The following is a 21,631-nucleotide window of genomic DNA, read 5'->3' on the forward strand; positions in this document are numbered from 1 at the left end:
GCAATCAGCTGACTAGCTATGATGAATCTGTAGTTGGGGAGTAATCAGTCACTGGGCCTGTACGTGCCTTCCACAGGGGGTTGGACCCAGCTCTGGTGACAGTAATTCCTCACAAATCTACCTAGCTATGTTGGTCAGAGGGACAATTTTCAGTGTAGTGACTTTAATAGGAATGATTAATAAGAAAGGGAAATGCAGACTAAGTCTGAGTGCTTGGTGGATTGAGAGGGAGAGAGAATGATAGTATGGTATAATGTCTTTGACAGGGGATAAATGTCCCCTGATGGTCCCCTGATGCAGACGGTGATATGTTCCCGCTTCTTCTACGAGAGAGAGAATGGTAGTAAGGTATAATAACCATGTCATTTCCTTTTCTTTTCTTTTTTTGTCACGGGACAGACAGTCCTGCTGAGACCCAGACTGTGCTGTGGGGATTATAGAGTCTGTGAAATGAGACACTATTCAAACCAATTTAGACCACATTTCATACTTTCAATCAAAAAGACCCAAAAAATAACAAGAATACAATGCATTCAAGAAGTATTCAGACAATTTGACTTTTTCCACATATTGTTACGTTACAGCCTTATTCTAAAATGTATTAAATAAAACAAATTATTCATCAATCCATACACAATAACCCATAATGAAAAAGCAAAACATGTTTTTTAGACATTTTCGCAAATTTATATTTAAAAAAAAAAGAATACCTTATTTATATAAGTATTCAGACCCTTTGCTAAGAGACTCGAAATTGAGCTCAGGTGCATCCTGTTTCCATTGATCCTCCATGAGATGTTTCTACAACTTGATTGGAGTCCACCTGTGCTAAATTCAATTGATTGGACATGATTTGGAAAGGCACACACCTGTCTATATAAGGTCCCACAGTTGACAGTGCATGTCAGAGCAAAAACCAAGCAATGAGGTCGAAGGAATTGTCTGTAGAGCTCAGTGACAGGATTGTGTCGAGGCACAGATCTGGGGAAGGGTACCAAAAAATTCCACAGCATTGAAGGTCCCCAAGAAAACTGTGGCCTCCATCATTCTTAAAGACTCTTCCTAGAGCTGGCGCCCGGCCAAACTGAGAAATCGGGGGAGAAGGGCCTTGGTCAGAGAGGTGACCAAGAACCTGGTGGTCACTCTGACAGAGCTCCAGAGTTCCTCTGTGGAGATGGAGAACCTTCCAGAAGGATAACCATCTCTGCAGCACTCCACCAATCAGGCCTTTATGGTAGAGTAGCCAGACGGAAGCCCCTCCTCAGTAAAAGGCACATGACAGTACGCTTGGAGTTTGCCAAAAGGCACCTAAAGGACTCTCAGACCATGAGAAACAAGATTTTCCGGTCTGATGAAACCAAGATTGAACTCTATGGCCAGAATGCCAAGCATCACATCTGGAGGAAACCTGGCACCATCACTACGGTGATGCATGTTGGTGGCAGCATCATGCTGTGGGTATGTTTTTCAGCGGCAGGGACTGGGAGACTAGTCAGGATCGAGGCAAAGATGAACAGAGCAATGTACAGAGATCATTGATGAAAACATGCTCCAGAGTGCTTAGGACCTCTGACAGGGCCGATGGTTCACCTTCCAACAGGACAACGACCCTAAGCACACAGCCAAGACAATGCAGGAGTGGCTTAGGGATAAGTCTCTGAATGTCCTTGAGTGGCCCAGCCAGACCCCAGACTGAAAATAGCTGTACAGCAACGCTTCCCATCCAACCTGACAGAGGTTGAGAGGATCTGTAGAGAAGAATGGGAGAAACTCCCCAAATACAGGTGTGCCAAGACTCAAGGCTGTAATCGCTCGCAAAGGTGCTTCAAAGTACTGAGTAAAGGGTCTGAATACTTAAGTAAATTAAATATTGAAGTTTTTTAAATTTTTAATACATCTGCAAAAATGTCTAAAAAACTGTTTTTGCTTTGTCATTATGGTGTATTGTGTGTAGATTGATGAGGGAAATAATTTGATATTTTTAGAATAAGGCTGTAACGTAACAAAATGTGGAAAAAGTCAAGGGGTCTGAATATTTCCGAATGCACTGTATATCTACTGTCCAAATTAGGCTCTTTCTATGTTAATGATCGTAACATGGCTCTGTCAATTACATATTATCTCAGAAGGGGGAGACTCAAAGGATGCGTTTTGATACATCTGGTATTTGGCTATATTGAACATTTCTTATACGTCACTGTGAATATGGAGTAACATAAAAGCCTTCTAGAAGAGGACCAAATGGCTCTTCAGCGCAGTTTGTTTTGTTGCATTGAAACAGATTAAATATCAATACAGATGTTTATGTTATTCCTGCTTGTTCACCTATCTTTATTTTCTTACTGTAGCTGAAAACAGTGGTGGATAGAGGAGGCTGGAGGGATATGAGGACATGGTATTGAAATAATCCTCATCAGTGGCCATTGTGTCAACTACCAAGGCCAATGCAAACAGCACAGCTCTAGGAAGCTGGAGGAAACTCAGCACTTCCTCTCCTCCCTCCTAATCAGCGGAAGAGAAGTTAAGCCAGTGCGAGACTTGCTTGCAAATGTCCACTTCCTCTGTATTGCCATGGGAACACTGTGTTTACTTGAGCTTTTTTCCTTATCTTTAAAGGAACCTGTTTAAAATCCAGAGTGTTATGCACTTACAGGCCAGGGGGGAATTTAACAGAGGGTAGATAGAAGATAGTGGGGAGGGTTAGCATAACAACTCATTTCATATTTCTAATGGTACTTCAGCCTAGAGAACAGAATTATCATGAAAACAAGTCCTCGTCTCTCATCCTAAATTGAACATATGGCACTCTCCAAGCTCAGATACAAACCCCTCCACCCCCCTGCATGTCTCTTGGATACAGAGACCTTGGAGCCTGTTGGTTCCGGCTCTTAATGACTTAGTGTTTGTTTTACAGGACCCACTTTGCCTCTGTGTCTTTCCCTTCACCTTGGTGATCAAAAGTGTCCACAGTTAAACAGAACTAGCCGAGAGGTCACACGTATCACCGGCAGCTGTTTGCAGGTCCGTGACTATGTATACAAATGCCTGCTGATGTATTGTCCGTTGACCAGTGTAGACTAGTGATGGCCCCCTCCTACAAAGGACTCATCAGGTGCATCATGAGGCCTCCATGGAGCTCAACGTGACCATCGGGCACCCTCTGCTGTCCAGACAAGAGTCAGCTATACTTCTTACATAACAATTCACATAGCTAGTTAGATTGCTAATCCATATCTAAAATAATACTGGAAGTAGTTTGGGTGTGAATCCTGCCCATGCATTTAGAACAGTAGTTCTAATATCTGATAAAGAAATGACATTGATGTATTTCCTTTTTATGTTGCACTGACAATATCTCAATATGCATCCTTGCTCTTTCACCCTCATTCCCCCAACAATCTATATGGTCATTCCCCAACTGGCAACTTTCAGTTTGGGTAAAATCACAAGTATTTTATCCAGACAGTAGATATGAAACATCTCTTTGTCAGGTTCCTGAGGTCACCCTTTGCTTCAGTAGGAAAATATTCTAAACTCTATCAGGGCTTTAATCTGACCAGCTGGCATCAGGCCCAGTACCCTCATGCTCTGTCATTTACTTTCCCTTTAAGAAAAAGTTAAACTCTCAGGAGACTTCAAAAGCATTTTTCAACAAGAGAGAATCATATACATTACTAGGAGGTTGCCTGGAACATCTGGGTATCTGAAACTTAAGTTATCTATCGTTCAGGAGTGATTCATCAGTGGTTTTCCATTATGAGTAGGCTATTAGCCAAACTAAATCCACAAGCAGATGGTGAAATGATATACATAGCCCATGTAGATCATGACAAAAGCTTGTTCCAACCTGATTTCCTGGGACTGCAGGTCCTGTAGTTTGAGGGTTCTTTAGATGGTTGATGGATGACTCTCTATGTAGACAAACACTGGATGGAGAACGATTATGCTTTTGCAGATTTTATGATGAACTGACCACAGCTAGAGCTGCAATGCATATTAACTCAACTACTTCCTTTTCTCTTTCAACAAGTAACAAATATCTTACCAATCAGAATAGAGCAAAGTAGTTGCTAGGTAAATAATCAATGAGCACTACAATCCCAAAAAACTGATTCACCACATTATAGAACTAGACAACATTTAGAAAACAATGTATCCCATTAAATAGTCATTTCAATCATCCATTCAGAAAACAATCTTTGCCATTCTTTATCTGATCAGTAGAGGGGGTAAAAAACCAAGATATTTGAGGCACATATTTTGGCTTCTAACCAAGTTCAACATTTCACCAGAGAGATGCTTTACTTTTCTCACTGCTGAGCATTAGAACTGTTATCATGCCTGCAGGGCACACTCTGGAAACCACTATATTAACAGGGAACACAAGTTGGCCAGCTGACCCTGTCATACAATGTGCCCATACACACATTCTCTCACACACATACACTCCCCAATGCAACTCCCAATCCCCCACCAAGTCTCTCAAGTAAATATATCCGGGCAAATAACAAGTATAACATTTTTTATTAAATAGTTAGCCAATATTGTACAGTGACTAAAATAAGTGTTCCAATAGTTTCTAAAACAACTGTTTTCATTCTGTTATTCTTCAAATATACATACATTCAATGCGTTATTCAATTATTTTCTCTAAAGGGAAGTCAATCCAAATGAATTGGTGCCTTAGGATCACATATTGTCCATATTGCACCAGCAGCGATATTTCTTCCTCCAATGGAAATTAAGTTGATTGTTCTGAAGAATCATGTTTGCGCCCAAGGCAGCCATGATATGAAATTGTGTGGCATTAGAAAGGCACTGCAGCTAACACTTATTTTATTCCCTTATCCCTAGATATAGTTTACTATCTCTGACATTTATAAAAACCATCTATTTTAGAGAGGTGATATTTCTGAGCAGCAGATAAAGAGATAAAACTCAGAGCCAGCCATACGTAGCTGAGGAGAGGAGGATATCCATAATGGCCTGAATACACAGAGCTCCATTTGGAGAGTGTTTGTTGTGCCTGTGTGGATCTCCCTGGGGTAAGTTCCCATGCCGGGTCACCACTTCCTGATAGAGCGGCAAACAGATGTGCTGCTGCAGCACTACACTACGCCCAGCAAGGAATGGCTCCTGACTAACGCCACAGAGGACAGAGCAGAGCCTGCACAGCTACAGCTACTAGCACAGCCAACACAGCCTGCACAGCCTAGTATGGATGGATGTGTAGCAGCAGTCAAACACAACTCCACTTACTATAACAGAAATAGGGCATTGAATGAGATATGACTACTCACATTAAACTAATGAATTGCACTCAGACCCACAATATACACTCTGAGGAAGTTCCTTGAAGTTTTGGGAGATACCACTTAAAATGGGAGTGTGTATGTTACATCATTGTAAACTAGCATAATATTATGACTTCAAAGGTATCATTATGAAAGTGGTTAATTCAGCTGCTGTGCTAGTTCCAAATAGAAAGGGCTTCCTTGCTCTGGGTGGTTAAATTGAGCGATGAACCAGATGAAGTAGATCACTTCATGCGTAACATGATCAATGCAGCCCATTTAATTACATTGGTTTGAACTCCCAAGAAAAACACAGCCCTGGCTGCAGTCCATCACAAAAGTCATGTTCAGAGGCACTGAATATGTATTAAAGCAGCATTTGAAAAAAGTGAATTTAAGATGACTGGAAGATTACTCTGCATTGTTGGAAAAGGACCCGTAAGGAAGCATTTCACTGTTGTTTTATGACGCATGTGAAATTTGATTTGAAGAGTAAGAATAGTAGAATCAGGTGCAATTTAGAAATGTGATTGTGCATCAGATGTTTTTCTCTTGTTATGTCAGTCACTCAATTAGACATGTTAGCTGACAGTTTTAAGATTGGTAGTTAGCTGGCTAGACTATCTAAACTTGTAGTAATCATGGCCTAATACCGACTGGGATGCAGGGCACGTGCCCAGGGGCCCTGAACTCCAAGGGGCCCCCATTGATTTTGTTAGTCATTATCACTCAGATATATTAACATGGCACAAGTCATGGCAAAATGTGTAGAATTGCAGGAAATTAGCTTTAAAACAGCAAAACATTCTCTCCACCCCGTGGCAAAATGAGTAGAATTGCAGTAAACTTGCTTTAAAACTGCAACATTATCTCTACACCCCATGGCAAAATGTGTAGAATAGCAGGAAATTAACTTTAAAACTTTTATTCTCCACCCTCAAGAGGAGGGCCACTAAAATTTGTAGGCATGAGGTAGGGGGGCCCCCAACCAAATCACGCTTAGGGCCCCTAGAGCTGGCCCTGGATGGATCCAACATTAAATGTGATCGACTTCCCTTTAGACCACTCTCTGTAAACATTTGGTATGAATCAGATCGAGACGCATCAATAGAACTTCAACAAATAACATGAATCAAAGCAAATCAGTATAAAACTCCACCATCTCCTCTATAACAACAAGTGCAATACTAATGTAACTCATTCCCATTCAGTACTTTGTGTCCAATATAATGGTCCCGTCTCTATCTCTGGAAAATTGGCCTAGTTCCTACACTCCCACTAGTAGGATATTCTGAATAATTAAATATATTTATATTCTAATAATATCATGCACAAATGTAAATTTCACAAACATAATTTATACAGTGAAATATTATAACATAATAATTTGTGTACAAATAAAGTGATGTTGCACATGAAGCTCAACTACATTAGATAACAGTAGATTTTTTTTATACAGCTAATTGTCTGTAAAAAACAAACACTCATAAATAGAAAACGATATAAATCATATAAACAATTTAAAAAATATATATAATAATACTGATAAAAATACACTCCTTAAATTAAAACAAAGAAACTATGGTCAAGAGCAACAAAAAAGGCTATATTAAAATAGTTTACAAGGGCATTTATGATACAGAAAAGCAAATGATCAGAGGCCCAGTGTAACCCAATGATGAATGCCTCGATTTATTTGTTAATGTGCCAATCAGCAGTTGAAACAATAACAAAGTGTTTTCCCGGCCACTGTTTCGGTAAAAACACTGAGGAATGGTGCTAAAAAAATGTCATCTCTCTCAAATTCATGGATGTAAAATTATAGTTTCAACAATGTTTCGAGGCTAAAAAGTGTTTGTTAACATTTACATTGTTTACAAACATTGGAGTAAAACAAGCTTATATGTTGGATTGTGATGGAGTATGAAAGCTAAATTAAGCTCATGAAGCTAAGTTATATTCTTCAAGAATCAATGGGTACATATAATTATTTGTAAGTCCAAAGATTGATGTAGCAACTGCTGATTGCCCCTTTAAGGGGCAGATATATAGGAATATGAACTCAAGCTTTGGTTGTGGTTCTCATCTGAACAAATTGGGCTTGTATAAAATCCTAAACTCCCTTTGCTCTAAATGAGACAGAATAGAGGCCTTGTGGAAATAACCCTAAGAACACCCAATTAAAAATAGTCCTGCTCTGTATTCTCCTGAGGTACTCTGCTTTCGGAGAGCAGACCTCCCATAGGGAAGTCAGGAGCTTACAGCAGCTGGCTTTTATAGCATCCAAAAATAATAAGGGACCAGGACAAAAGGCTGAGTTTACTGGGATGTTCAGGATGCTTGGAATCGTACCAAACCCATGTAAACATGCATAAGGAAAGAGAACAGTCAGTCAGATTTAGTAAATAAATTAAAAAATATACATAGTTTGTTTGTGCAAAGCCTGCTGGGGGAAATAATTGTCACCGCAATCACAGTACATTCACCTGGACCCGGTTTCCCAAAAGCATCTTAAGGCTAAGTTCATCGTTTGAACCATAGGATCCTACTGTAGTCACATCCCTGTAGTTCTCTATAAACTATAGACAACAAGATGTTTTTGGAAAACTGCCTCCTGGTCTGGTAGAAGTCAGGTATATAACTTTTCTTTCCTCTACTACAAATGCACTACATGACCAATAGTATGTGGACACCTGCTCTTCGAACATCTCATTCCAAAATCATGGGCATCAATATGTTGGACGATTAGGCCTGGCTCGCAGTCGGTGTTCCAATTCATCCCAAAGGTGTTCAATGGAATTGAGGTCAGGGCTCTGTGGAGGCCAGTCAAGTTCTTCCACATTGATCTCGACAAACCATTTCTGTATGGACCTTGCTTTGTGCACAGGGGCATTGTCATGCTGAAACAGAAAAGGGCCTTCCCTGAACTGTTGCCACAAAGTTGGAAGCACAGAATCGTCTCTAACATCATACTATGCTGTAGCGTTAAGATTTCCCTTCCCTAGAACTAAGGGGACTAGCCCGAACCATGATAAACAGCTCCAGACCATATTTCCTCCTCCCACAAAACTTCACAATTGGCACTATGCATTGGCATCTGCCAAACCCAGATTCATCCATCGGACTGCCAGATGGTGAAGCGTGATTCATCACTCCAGAGAAAGTGTTTTCACTGCTCCAGAGTCCAATGGAGGTGAGCTTTACACCACTCCAGCCTACACTTGGCATTGCACATGGTGATCTTAGGCTTGTGTGCAGGTGATCGGCCATGGAAACCCATTTCATGAAGCTCTCGACAAACAGTTATTGTTCTCGCATTGCAGTTTGAAACTTCATAGTGTGTTGCAACCAAGGACAGACAATTTTACGAGCTACGCGCCTCAGCACTTTCCGGTACCGTTCTGTGAGCTTGTGTGACCTACCACTTCACGGTTGAGTTTTTGTGGCCCCTAGACGTTTCCACTTCACAATAACAGCACTTGCAGATGACCGGGGCAGCTCAAGCAGGACAGAAACTTGACGAACTGACTTGTTGGAAAGGTGGCATCCTATGAAGTCACTGAGTTCTTCAGTAAGGGCATTCTACTGTCAATGTTTTTCTATGGAGATTGCACTGTGCTTGATTTTATACACCTGTCAGCAATGGGTGTGGCTGAAATAGCAGAATCCACTCATTTGAAGGGATGTCCATATACTGTAGTGTAGAGATGTCCAGCTACTGAAACTCAGGTAATAACTAGAGCTGTGACAATACCAGTATAGCAATATCTTTTCAGTGGCAAACATGAAAACACAAAGCAGACCAAACTCTTTGGTCATTTAAAAACCTGCCGTAAATAAAATATTATGTGCTATAGCTTGGAAATAAATAAATGTGACTCTGGTTGACAACATAATGATGTTTGTTTCCAACATTAGGGTTGTTTTCCTAAAGAAGTTTAACCCACTTCATTTTTTGTTTCCTTGCCAAGCTATTAACAAGTATCGCAATACTGGTATTGTCCCTGGCCCTAGTCATAACAGGGTTTAAACCGGGGGAAAGAAAACCGATTGTGAGATCAAATCTTCACCAATATACCCCACAGCATGGTGGGTTCTTCATGTAGGCCTACTATGGGTCAAATTCAGCGTGAAATATGGACAAATCCCTGGTTTCATCTGAGATGCAAAATGCATGGTAATCACACACAGGCTTGGGTCAGTACAGGCAAACAGAATCAAGCAAGAGTGAAACATCCACAAGTGTACCAGCAGGTGGATATTCTGTGCACACCTTAAAAGATTTCTAGAAATGTCATTCAAATATGTACACTACATTAACAAACTAAAACAGGAACAGAAGATCAATAACTTATACACATTAAGGAAAAGAGTGGAAGAGTGGTTTATGTATATAAATTACATAAATGTACCCTCCTCTTCCACACATTTTAATTTGCTGCAGAACATAGTCTCTACCCATTCTACTGGCCTCTAGCGTACAGTGCATGATGAAGATAGTCGTTGTCTCCCCCTCCCTCACCCTCCATCCCCTCTCCTCCCCTGTGCTGCGGCACTGCCCTCCTAAGTGTAGCCCAGATTCTCCATCTCGCTGCGGTAGCGCTGCTCCGACACCTTGCTCTTGTGCTGTTTGCTCTCCAGGTGAAGGCGGAAGTCGGCCTCCTCGCTGGCCCCAGAATTGCACATGGAGCAGTAGAACTGGCCGCTGGGCGTCACACACATGGCCAGGTCCCTGGGGATCCTCTGCCTGGGCCGGGGGTTGTAGTAGGGGCCTGGGACACACACCAAGACATACACACCATCAGAGGAGTGAGCTCATTAAAGGAGTGAGCTCCTCATTAAAATGATGGAGAGTGAGTGAGCTGCTGCTCACCAGTGAACACAATTCCAGAAGATGGGAGTGGCAGAAGGATGCCAGGTGCTACAGGGGATGGAAGGCTGGCTGTGCATAAATAGGAGAAGCTTTCCACTGCCATGGTCATATGAATGCTACAAGAAGAAATACAAATGTGTCCCTCATAGAGTACCACAGTATGAGTCATAATACCCATAAAATCTAGCGGTCAAACAAGGAAATGGTTCCAATCGTTTTCCACCATTCATTTTTCTCATTTTAGAAACACTTATAATAAGGGCTGTGCTTTGTGTAGGCTTACGCTGGCGTGACATTTTGATAACCGTGTAAATCTCTCTAGGACAAGGTGACTTTTATCAATATATTTGCCTGTATTTACCCCCAAAAATGAAATTATAATTAGCTGCTAAGATGGCTATCATAAAGAACTACAAATGCCATGATGAGGTGGATGAGAATGCAGAATCGAAGCAAAGGTAAGAATCTTTGGATTAACTATCTAAATGTTAGTTAAATGTAGTAATGAATAAATAGGCTACATTTCTTTAATGGACAATTCTGTAAACTGTCTTATGCAAGTTTTAAATTGACACAATACCTGTTAGCAAAGTATTCCGCTGGAGATGACGTGCAGGAGCTTGCAGGGATTTGTAGTTTTGCATGTCTAATTTGATGCTAATTAGCCATTTCGAATCTGAGAGTAAACAGCCAAATATACTGATAAAAGTCACCTTGTCTGAGAGAGATTTACATGGTTATCAAAACATCATGCCAGGTTAAGCCTACAGAAAACACATTCCTTATTTGAAGTGTTTCTAAAATCCCCTATTGGAAAAATTAATGGTGGAAAAAACGATTGGGACTTATTCCCTGTTTGACCACTAGGTTTTTGGGGTATTATGACACCTCCACTGTGGTGCTCTCTTAGGAGAAGGGATGTATGTTGGATAGAGAATAAATTCTCTGCTGTATCTGCGTGTATGTCTGGAGGGAACCATCATAGGCCTTTGCAGAGTAACTCCGATAGAGAAAATGTAGTTTGTCTCTGAGAGAGTTTTAAACAACTCTATTTCTGGAATTGTCCATAAAGGACATTTAAATCAGCAAAGTCTCTGAGCCCTGAGGGGAGGCAAGGGAAGGGAGGAGAGGGGGTGCAGTTGTGTCCTATGATTCATCCAGAGGGAGCAGGCCATGGTGGAAGGTATGTGGAGTGGGGGATCGGAAGAGGATACATGGCTGGACAATAGACAGTGAGGGGTCTGTCTAATGGACTCTTGCCACCTGAGCAGGCTGTGTGACGTCTGTGGGGCAGCAGAGCGGACGTGGGTTGCTGTATCGGTTTACATATCCAAAGCCCTGGTGCCGGGCCTGTGCTTAGTGAGTTCACACTGACTGACCAGCCTCAGCCAACCCCTTAACTATCTTACAGAGCATTTCCCCTTCAAAGGTGGTGATGAGAGGCGGCTGTTCACTGCTGCTACGACCATGGAGAAGAAAACAATAGCCTCCACCAGCTGTCAAAAGCTTCATTGGAATCAATAAATAGGAAATGGGCAACCACCTCTGCTCTCAAACATACATTAAAGTATACATTCTCAAGACTAGGAAAATCCCTGAATCATCTGATCTTTATGAGCCGTTCTGGCTCGGTCAAGCCTTACTTACTTTACTTACATCTGATCTTTACAACAAAATTGTGGATTTACAACAAGTTTTCCCCTGTAAAATAATTTGCTGTTTGGTCAAACTTTATTACCGGTATGTCTTTGTTTCAGTGTGCTGTACCTGGCACGGCAATAGGCACCTGTGGGGTCCTACGGTTCTTGATAAACCTGTACTCGCTCCCCTCTTTCCTCGGACGCCTCTGGACACACTCAGTCGACTCTCTGAAAAATTGATGGATCACGTTACTGAGAGCAAAGTCTCCCATATTTAGTTTATAAATCAAACGGCCAACCTAACAATAATAGTTACTATGATGGACAAAATAATGGAATGCATCTATCACATGCTATGGCATTTTCTCTTTAAACGGAAACATTAAAACATGCAGTTGAAGTCAGAAGTTTACATACACTTAGGTTGGAGCCATTAAAACTTGTTTTTCAACCACTCCACAAATGTCTTGTTAACAAAGTATAGTTTTGGCAAGTCAGTTAGGACATCGACTTTGTGCATGACACAAGTAATTTTTCAAAAATGGTTTACAGACAGATTATTTCACTTGTAATTCACTGTATCACAATTCCAGTGGGTCAGAAGTGTGCATACACTGTTGACTGTGCCTTTAAACAGCTTGGAAAATTCCAGAAAATTATGTCATGGGTTTAGAAGCTTCTGATAGGCTAATTGACATAATTTGAGCCAATTGGAGGTGTACCTATGGATGTATGTCAAGGCCTACCTTCAAACTCAGTGCCTCTTTGCTTGACATCATGGGAAAATCAAAAGAAATCAGCTAAGACCTCAGAAAAAAAATTGTAGACCTTCACAGGTCTGGTTCATCCTTGGGAGAAACTTCCAAACGCCTGAAGGTACCACGTTCATCTGTACAAACAATAGCACGCAAGTATAAACACCATGGGACCACGCAGTCTTCATACTGCTCAGGAAGGAGATGTGTTCGGTCTCCTGCTTCAATGCAAATCAATTCCAGAACAACAGCAAAGGACCTTGTGAAGATGCTGGAGGAAACAGGTACAAAAGTATCTATATCCACAGTAAAACAAGTCCTATATCGACATAACCTGAAAGGCCGCTCAGCAAGGAAGAAGCCACTGCTCCAAAACCGTCATAAAAAAGCCAGACTTCGGTTTGCAACTGCACATGGGGACAAAGATCGTACTTTTTGGAGAAATGTCCTCTGGTCTGATGAAGCAAAAATAGAACTGTTAGGCCATAATGACCATTGTTATGTTTGGAGGAAAAGGGGGACGCTTGCAAGCCAAAGAACACCATCCCAATCGTGACGCACAGGGGTGGCAGCATCATGTTGTGGGGGTGCTTTGCTGCAGGAGGGACTGGTGCACTTCACAAAATAGATGGCATCATGAGGAAGGGAAATAATGTGGATGGAAAATTATGTGGATATATTGAAGCAACATCTCAAGACATCAGTCAGGAAGTTAAAACTTGGTCGCAAATGGGTCTTCCAAATGAACAATGACCCGAAGCATACTTCCAAAGTTGTGGCAAAATGGTTGAAGGACAACAAAGTCAAGGTATTGGAGTGGCCATCACAAAGCCCTGACCTCAATCCCATAGAAAATGTGTAGGCAGATCTGAAAAAGCGTGTGGGAGCAAGGAGGCCTACAAACCTGACTCAGTTACACCAGCTCTGTCAGGAGGAATGGGCCAAAATTCACCCAACTTATTATGGGAAGCTGTTGGAATGCTACCCAAAACGTTTTTGACCCAAGTTAAACAATTAAAGGCAATGCTACCAAATACTAATTGAGTGTATGTAAACTTCTGACCCACTGGGAATGTGATGAAAGGAGCAAAAGCTGAAACAAATCATTCTCTCTACTATTATTCTGACATTTCACATTCTGAAAATAAAGTGGTGATCCTAACTGACCTAAGACAGGGAATTTTTACATGGATTAAACGTCAGGAATTGTGAAAAACTGAGTTTAAATGTATTTGGCTAAAGTGTACGTAAACTTCCGACTTCAACTGTATCTGGATTAAATTTCATATAACAGGGCTGAAGGGGCAGGATTTCTATGTTTGAGTTTTGAGGTTTTATTAGCCATGCGCATGTTGCATCTGTTGTTTGTCTTCCTGCTGTTGGGTGGGGAACCAGTAGTGACACCACAGACTCACAGGATGCTACTGCTTTGCTGGGCCTCAGCCAGCCGCAGTCTCTTGGCATGGTTCTTGCCCTGGTAGTGTGCCTGAGCCACGGCAGGGGAGCTGAACGAGGCATCACACAGCTTGCAGTAGTCGTTCTCCGTGGCTAAGATCACCCTGCTGGCACCCATGAATGACACCGGCTGAACAAAGAACAAAGAAAGAAAGAGTGAGCTTTTCACCAGCCTAAATGATACTCCAGCCAGTTCAAAGCTACATACAGTATCAAAAGAGTTAAAACATACAGTGCTGACAGTTTTCTACAAACCATCATGTTGTTTCTTATGAGCCGATTCTATTTGATTGCAGTTCTCCAGATCAACAACAGAGATCCAAACCGTGAATGTGCTGAAAATTCACAGAACTTGGACTTGTTCATACAGTATTATAGTTTCCTGAACAATAACACATTCATTGTGTGCCAACGCCAAGCTTTACCTGTTTGGGAGTTGCACTGTCAGTTGGTGGAGTCATGAGGAGCTGCTGGGAAAGTGGCTCTATTACCTCCGGAATCCTGATGGCAGGTGGCTGCTGGCTGCCTGCATAGAAATTTCTCAGCTTCTTACTGTGGTTTTTTCCCTGGAAAAGAGACAACGGATGACTCAATCCCACAGCTCAGTCCACTCATTGCACTGTCATCACCATAGCGTCATATTGCGAATTATGAGCATCATCACCATCATCAGTGAGCACAACTGTTAGGGTTTTACATTTTCCACTTACATTCATTAGGGGATATCAGTTTTGGCTGATATGCCAAATAAACAAACATTGACATTTCATGTTTGACACAATGTAGTTGATGCATGATGAGAAGCATTTGCTGCCATCAAAACATACAGTTGAAGTCGGAAGTTTACATACACCTTAGCCAAATACATTTAAACTGTTTTTCACAACAATTCAAAACATTTAATCCTCGTAAAAATTCCCTGTCTTAGGTCAGTTAGGATCACCACTTTATTTTAAGAATGTGAAATGTCAGAATAATAGTACAGAGATTGATTTATTTCAGCTTTTGTTTCTTTCATCACATTCCCAGTGGGTCAGAAGTTTAATTGTTTAACTTGGGTCAAAAACGTTTTGGGTAGCGTTCCAACAGCTTCCCATAATAAGTTGGGTGAATTTTGGCCCATTCCTCCTGACAGAGCTGGTGTAACTGAGTCAGGTTTGTAGGCCTCCTTGCTCGCACACACTTTTTCAGATCTGCCTACACATTTTCTATGGAATTGATGTCAGGGCTTTGTGATGGCCACTCCAATACCTTGACTTTGTTGTCCTTAAGCCATTTTGCCACAACTTTGGAAGCATGCTTGGGGTCATTGTCCATTTGAAAGATCCATTTGCAACCAAGCTTTAACTTCCTGACGGAAGTCTTGAGATGTTGCTTCAATATATCCACATAATTTTCCTTCCTCATGAAGCCATCCATTATGTGAAGTGCACCAGTCCCTCCTGCAGCAAAACACCCCCACAACATGATTCTGACACCCCCGTGCTTCACAGTTGGGATGGTGTTCTTCGGCTTGCAAGCATCACCCTTTTTCCTCCAAACATAATGATGGTCATTATGGACAAACAGTTATATTTTTGTTTCATCAGACCAGAGGACAATTCTCCAACAAGTACGATCTTTGTCCCCATGTGCAGTTGCAAACTGAAGTCTGGCTTTTTTTGGTGGTTTTGTAGCAGTGGCTTCTTCCTTGCTGAGTGACCTTTCAGGTTATATTGATCTTGGACTAGTTTTTACTGTGGATATAGACTTTTGCACCTGTTTCCTCCAGCATCTTCACAAGGTCCTTTGCTGTTGTTCTGGGATTGATTTGCACTTTGCTCACCGAAGTACGTTCATCTCTAGGAGACAGAACACGTCTCCTTCCTGAGCGGTATGACGGCTGCATGGTCCCATGGTGTTTATACTTGCGTACTGTTGTTTGTACAGATGAACATGGTACCTTCAGGCTTTTGGTAATTGCTCCCAAGGATGAACCAGACTTGTGGAGGTCTACAATTTTTTTCTGAGGTCTTGGCTGATTTCTTTTGATTTTCCCATGATGTCAAGCAAAGAGGCACTGAGTTTGAAGGTAGGCCTTGAAATACATCCACAGGTACACCTCCAATTGACTCAAATGATGATCAGAAGCTTCTAAAGCCATAACATCATTTACGGGAATTTTCCAAGCTGTTTAAAGTCACAGTCAACTTAGTGTATGTAAACTTCTGACCCACTGGAATTGTGGTATAGTGAATTATTAGTGAAATAATATGTCTGTAAACAATTGTTGGAAAAATTACTTGTGTCATGCACAAAGTAGATGTCCTAACAGACTTGCCAAAACTATAGTTTGTTAATAAGACATTTGTGGAGTGGTTGAAAAACTAGTTTTAATGAATCCAACCTAAGTGTATGTAAACTTCAACTGTATGTGTTGGGGTAGGCCTACAAGTAAACTACTGCATATAGACAGAGACAGCCTGCTGGTGGATGAGATTACGGTACAAGCTACATGTCCAGTAAACCAGCTCACCTGGTAGTGGGCCTGTGCCTGCTGAGCAGAGTTGAGGGTGACGTTGCACAGTTTGCAGTACAGAGGCTTACACAGCTCCTCCAAGGTAGCATCCTGGTCTGTGGCCCCGATCTGAGCATCTTTCTCCTGGGGCCTGCTGTTGAGGGTTGCCTGGGCAGTGGGGGGTGGGACAGGGCAGGGGGGGCCCTGCACCAGCTGGAGGTGAGTGGGAGGTTTGGCAGACAGAGGACTGGAGAGGGGGAAACGGTGGGGATCCGGGGTCACTACTACTGGTGGAGGGGGTCCGAGGGTCTGTGGAGGGGGTCCAAGGTTCTGTGGAGGGGGTCCGAGGGTCTGTGGAGGGGGTCCGAGGGTCTGTGGAGGGGGTCCAAGGGTATGTGTAGGAGGCATTGGCTGGAACAGTGGCTGCTGCTGGCCAAATAGGCTCAGTGAAGGCTTCAGCATAGACTCTGGTCCTGAGGGCCAATGCAATGATTGCAAAGCATTAGAATCAATCATATACTTTAAAATTTAGGATAGGCATGTAATGGTTATATAACATTTGGAGGATGCAATAACTATAGTAATCAACTGTGTTAATTTCTCCCTGGGGAAACAGACACTAACAAATAAAACAATAGTGGGTTTCATAGCTCTGCTCCTTGCGACAATAAGTTCCTCAAGCATTTCTTGATATGCCGCTGATTCAAACAGACCATTGCCTACTTGACCGGGTACATTTCAGGCACTCATGTGTGGCCAAATTTTTTCTGCATATAACGGTGGGGGTTGGGTCAGCAGCTGCACTCATGTCTGATGTTTCCACTGTATCAACTCCGATTGGAGACCCAACAACAGTGATTCATAGACCTAAAATAACAGTGTAGGATGTTTTGGATTCCAGCAGCCATGCAGTGACACCAAGTGAATGGCATGCTTAAAATGGAACTTTCCGATAACAACAAACCAAAGGATGCTCCGGCAATTGTAGGTCGACAACGTGTACATCAATGTTATTCTGATAAATGTCATAATGTAGCCTTAACACCTAATAATACTTCAATATGAGTGTGACTATAAGAATTCAAGAAAATTTCTCACTTTCTAAATATTTTTTCTGGGTATTGCAATGATGTAGAAAAAACCCACTAATCTGCGTAGCCTTAAAACGCAGTATGCTGTATAAGTGCTATTATTTCCCCTTGCGGAGTAATGAGGAGACAAACCTGAATCACATGTTCACTGGAGAATATAGCCTAATCCCAAAAATAGTCCCAGGAACCTACATTGTCATAGCCCAAGGTCAGAGTCGAAGTCCTCTTTTCTCATCTTGGGTACATAACACTCCTCCTGAGGCTTAACCCTGGGATTTCACATAAAATGTAAGTCCTGGGGATATTAATGAGTAGTCATTGGCCATGTATCAAGAGGGATGGGCTTGGGTCTCTGAGTTGGAGAAAAGTATTTTAAGGAAAGGTCTTCTTGGGTCTTAAAGTGGAGGGTTCTAATTCTTTCATTTGGTATGTGTGCAGAAGAAAGAAAGAACCAAAAACCTTCAAAGGTTGAATAGCCCTTCACAAACGTATAGTTATTTCATGCCTTTTACACTGTGTTCCTCTGCCACATCAATTATGGAGTGAAGAGTATATGCCTCATGCACTGGAATGATGTGCATGACTAGTCTTTGAAGGGAGAAAGCTTGAAGGGACCTCATAAAGACTTCCTGTTTAATTCTTATGTTCAATGCCTTGCAGGGACACACGATGGAGACTTGGTTTTAGCATTGAAATCTGTCGAAAAACCCTGAGATTTATGGTATTTTACTAACACTCAGTCATGCAGATAAAACAGATGAATTGAGGCTTAAATATTTACCCATTAGTTAGCCTAGTTAGAAATGGCAACAAAGCAGTTAGGCTATTGACAGCTAGCCATCTGAAAGGACTCATTATTGCCAGTTCAAGAGAGGGATCGTTGATAATTAGACTATATGCAGAGTTCCCCAATAGGCGGCCCACAGGCCAAATTTATTTTATTTGGCCTGCCAAGCTTTCTGAGAAAATATATATATACTGTACATACTTGTTCTTGGACATAAAAGACTGTACGATCACCAGGAAATGAGCTCAAAGTGATTTTAATTTAGGGAATCTGTTCCCAAGTATTCATACACATAAATAGAGAGGCATATGGGCTGAATGCAATTGGGGACTCTGGTAACAGGCTAAAATTAGTGTGTATCAATAAACAACGCTAAATTATCAATCTATCAATATATATTTTTACCAATAAAGCTACAGCAAATCAGGGTAAAGCACACAATGAGGCTGCTTATCAAACATTTATAACATCACCAAGGATGTAAACCTACCAGATCTGTCAACCTATTTCAGTGGACAATGCCATTGTATCTCATTACAACAGACAGAGTATGCAATCTATAACTGGCTTAATTACTTAAGACAACATTGCTGGATAACAAGGTTAACTCAAGTCCAGACCCAAGCTGTTATTCATCATAATTATTATCAGCATCATCAACACCATCATCAAGTTCGCTGACGACATGACAGTAGTAGGCCTGATTACCAACAATGATGAGACGGCCTACAGAGAGGAGTTAGGCCCTCTGACGGTGTGGTGCCAGGTAAACAACCTCTCCACCAATATAAGCAAAACAAAGGAGCTGATTGTGGACTTCAGGAGGAACCCGGCTGGGCACACCTCTATCCTCATCAACAGGGCGGTCAACCGTGTCAATTTTCCCGGTGTACACATCTCAGAGGAGCTGAAATGGTCAAACCACACAGACACTGTGGTAAAGAAGGCACAAAAGTGACTCTTCAACTTCAGGAGGCTGAAGAAATTTGGCCTGTCCCAGAGGGCCCACACAGTGTTCTACAGGAGCACCATCGAGAGCATACGGTCAGGCTGCATCACAGCCTGGTATGGCAACTCCACCGCCGTTGACTGCAAGGCTCTACAGAGAATTGTACGCTCAGCCGAACGCACCATTGGGTGCACACTGCCTGCCCTCCAGGACACCTACAACACCAAGTGTCACAGGAAGGACAAGAAGATCATCAAGGACCTCAGCCACCCAAGCCAGGGCCTGTTCTCCCCGCTTTCATCACTCCCCACTTCCCAAACAGACATTCACCCTGCCCCAACCCCCAATGGACATTTATCATTGTTACAGTTGTAAATATGTATACATTATTATGGTAGCCTAGTGGTTAGAGAGTTGGACTAGGAACCGGAAGGTTGCAAGTTCAAACCCCTGAGCTGACAAGGTACTAATCTGTCGTTCTGCCCCTGAACAGGCAGTTAACCCACTGTTCCTAGGCCGTCATTGAAAATAAGAATTTGTTCTTAACTGACTTGCCTGGTTATAATAAAGGTTAAATTATTATTATATTATTGTTTCATTTATGACCTGCACTGTTGGAGCTCAGAGCTTAAGAATTCCACTGTACCCTGCAATTACATCTGTGACCCTGTGCATTTGATTAATAAACTAATCTAATCATCATCATCATCATCATCATGTGAATAATGTACACACAGCATGTTGTGTCAAGGAGCTTGTGCTATGACAAGAGTTGACAGAATTCCATTTCAAGATTTGGGAACAGAGACAGTCAATAAAGACCATGCTCATCCCTCTAAACAAGCAGACCATAATGTACACCCACTGATCTGACCATTATCACTTTAGTTGGTTTTACATGAAACACATGTCCACCGCATCACACCTTCACTGGAAGAAGCGCAGAGGGTGCTGTGGATTTAACAAATCAACTAACTTAGGTTCGCATATCTTTGGGGTTGAATTGATCAGAAACCTAATATTCCTCTAGTTTCAGATGTCATTTCAACATGGCTGTTGTTGGTCGAATCTCTTCAAATCAACGAGTAGGCTCTACCTCAACTAAATGTATTTATAGCTGTATAGCCTACTACAACCTATAATACCAAGATGCCGGTTGGATAAACCCCCTTCAATCAGCACTGGTTGTTGCACTGTAGCTGAGGCTGCAAATATGCATCCATCAATTCGCAGTGTCACGGTCGCTGACAGCAATGAATGAGACCCTTTTCTTACCTGGTAATCGGGAAAAATAATAGCTGGTATCCCCATAGTTCAAAGGCTGCGAATTTCTGTAATAATCGGCACTCTGATAATAAGCATCTCTATTGTTGACATGTAACGCCATCATTGCATACTGGCCAACTTCGAACCAGCTGAGAATCCAGCAGCCTACCTTGCTTTCACCAGAGAAGAGGAGGGGTGAGTTTTCAGTGTCACGAGCAGAGAGGTGTGGGGGATATACACTATGCGAAAAAATAAATGGCTACATTTTAGTAGACTAAAGCCTATCATAATCAAACCCCCAGACAATAGTAACAACATATGTAAAACATTTAGGAAAAGGTGGGTCTTTGAAAAACATGTTTGTGAGTGTATTCTTCTCTTGTTGGTACAGTCCATGTACTGCATTCAAGCTATGCGACTCTCGGAAAGCCACGGTCAAGCTATCCGCGTCCGAATTGGTATGCGCCACTACACTACATTTACCGATCTGATATCACAAGGAACTCATTGGATCTGGAGGATATATTTGAATGACGTGTTGGTGTCATTGGAATGCCATACTGACAATGCTTTATACTCACTATAACGGTAGTATGGGCCTTGGTCTTCAATAATCCACAAAGATTGTCAACTCGACTAGTTTAGCCTATTTGATGTGTCCATTTCGCCATTCATGGAGTAGCAGGCGCACAGATTCAGTCGCGGCTAGCTTGATCATTCAATTCCGAGAGTCGGGTAGCTTGACCGCGTGGTTTATTGCAATGGCTCATCTTCATAATATCTATACAGTTGAACACTTACAAGCTGCAAAATCCTATCGAAACCAAATGTTCATGCAATAAAACATATATTTTTTTTAAATAACTAACATAGATAATTTTATTAGCTATTTTCTATATTATGATTTGAGGTTGTAACCTACTCTCGTCAAACTCATCAAAACTCGCGGGACAGCTACTCCTCTAAAACCAATTGCTACCAAAATCCCCCAGTGCATGGTCGTTGCAGCTGGTAACAAATGTAA

The 21,631-nt window shown here is 41.8% G+C and overlaps 1 protein-coding gene across 2 annotated transcripts; it reads right to left on the reverse strand.

Moving 5' to 3' along the window:
- Positions 1-4,505: 4,505 nt before the first annotated feature.
- Positions 4,506-21,437, reverse strand: LOC115108457 (zinc finger matrin-type protein 3). Of its 2 annotated transcripts, none has more exons than XM_029632812.2 (6): positions 21,189-21,437; positions 16,533-16,987; positions 14,443-14,583; positions 13,978-14,147; positions 11,935-12,035; positions 4,506-10,066 (listed from the first exon to the last, which is right to left on the reverse strand). In XM_029632812.2, exons 2-6 carry the CDS (start codon positions 16,974-16,976, stop codon positions 9,858-9,860), a joined length of 1,065 nt encoding a protein of 354 aa, XP_029488672.1. In that variant the 5' UTR covers positions 16,977-16,987; positions 21,189-21,437; the 3' UTR covers positions 4,506-9,857. The 2 variants fall into 2 exon arrangements, with proteins under 2 accessions (XP_029488672.1, XP_029488670.1); XM_029632810.2 differs by lacking the exon at positions 21,189-21,437 and adding an exon at positions 20,617-21,067.
- Between the last annotated feature and the right edge of the window lie 194 nt (positions 21,438-21,631).

Source organism: Oncorhynchus nerka, linkage group LG24, assembly GCF_034236695.1.
Source record: "Oncorhynchus nerka isolate Pitt River linkage group LG24, Oner_Uvic_2.0, whole genome shotgun sequence".
Lineage (NCBI taxonomy): Eukaryota > Metazoa > Chordata > Actinopteri > Salmoniformes > Salmonidae > Oncorhynchus > Oncorhynchus nerka.

Bases quoted from the DNA above. Each gene is read 5' to 3' on its own strand.
- LOC115108457 (XM_029632810.2), bottom strand. From the start codon at position 20,731: ATGATGGCGTTACATGTCAACAATAGAGATGCTTATTATCAGAGTGCC. The intron at 14,584-16,532 runs GTGAGCTGGTTT...TCTCTTTTCCAG, and splicing joins AGGCACAGGCCCACTACCAG to GGAAAAAACCACAGTAAGAA. The intron at 14,148-14,442 runs GTAAAGCTTGGC...TTCTTTGTTCAG, and splicing joins ACAGTGCAACTCCCAAACAG to CCGGTGTCATTCATGGGTGC.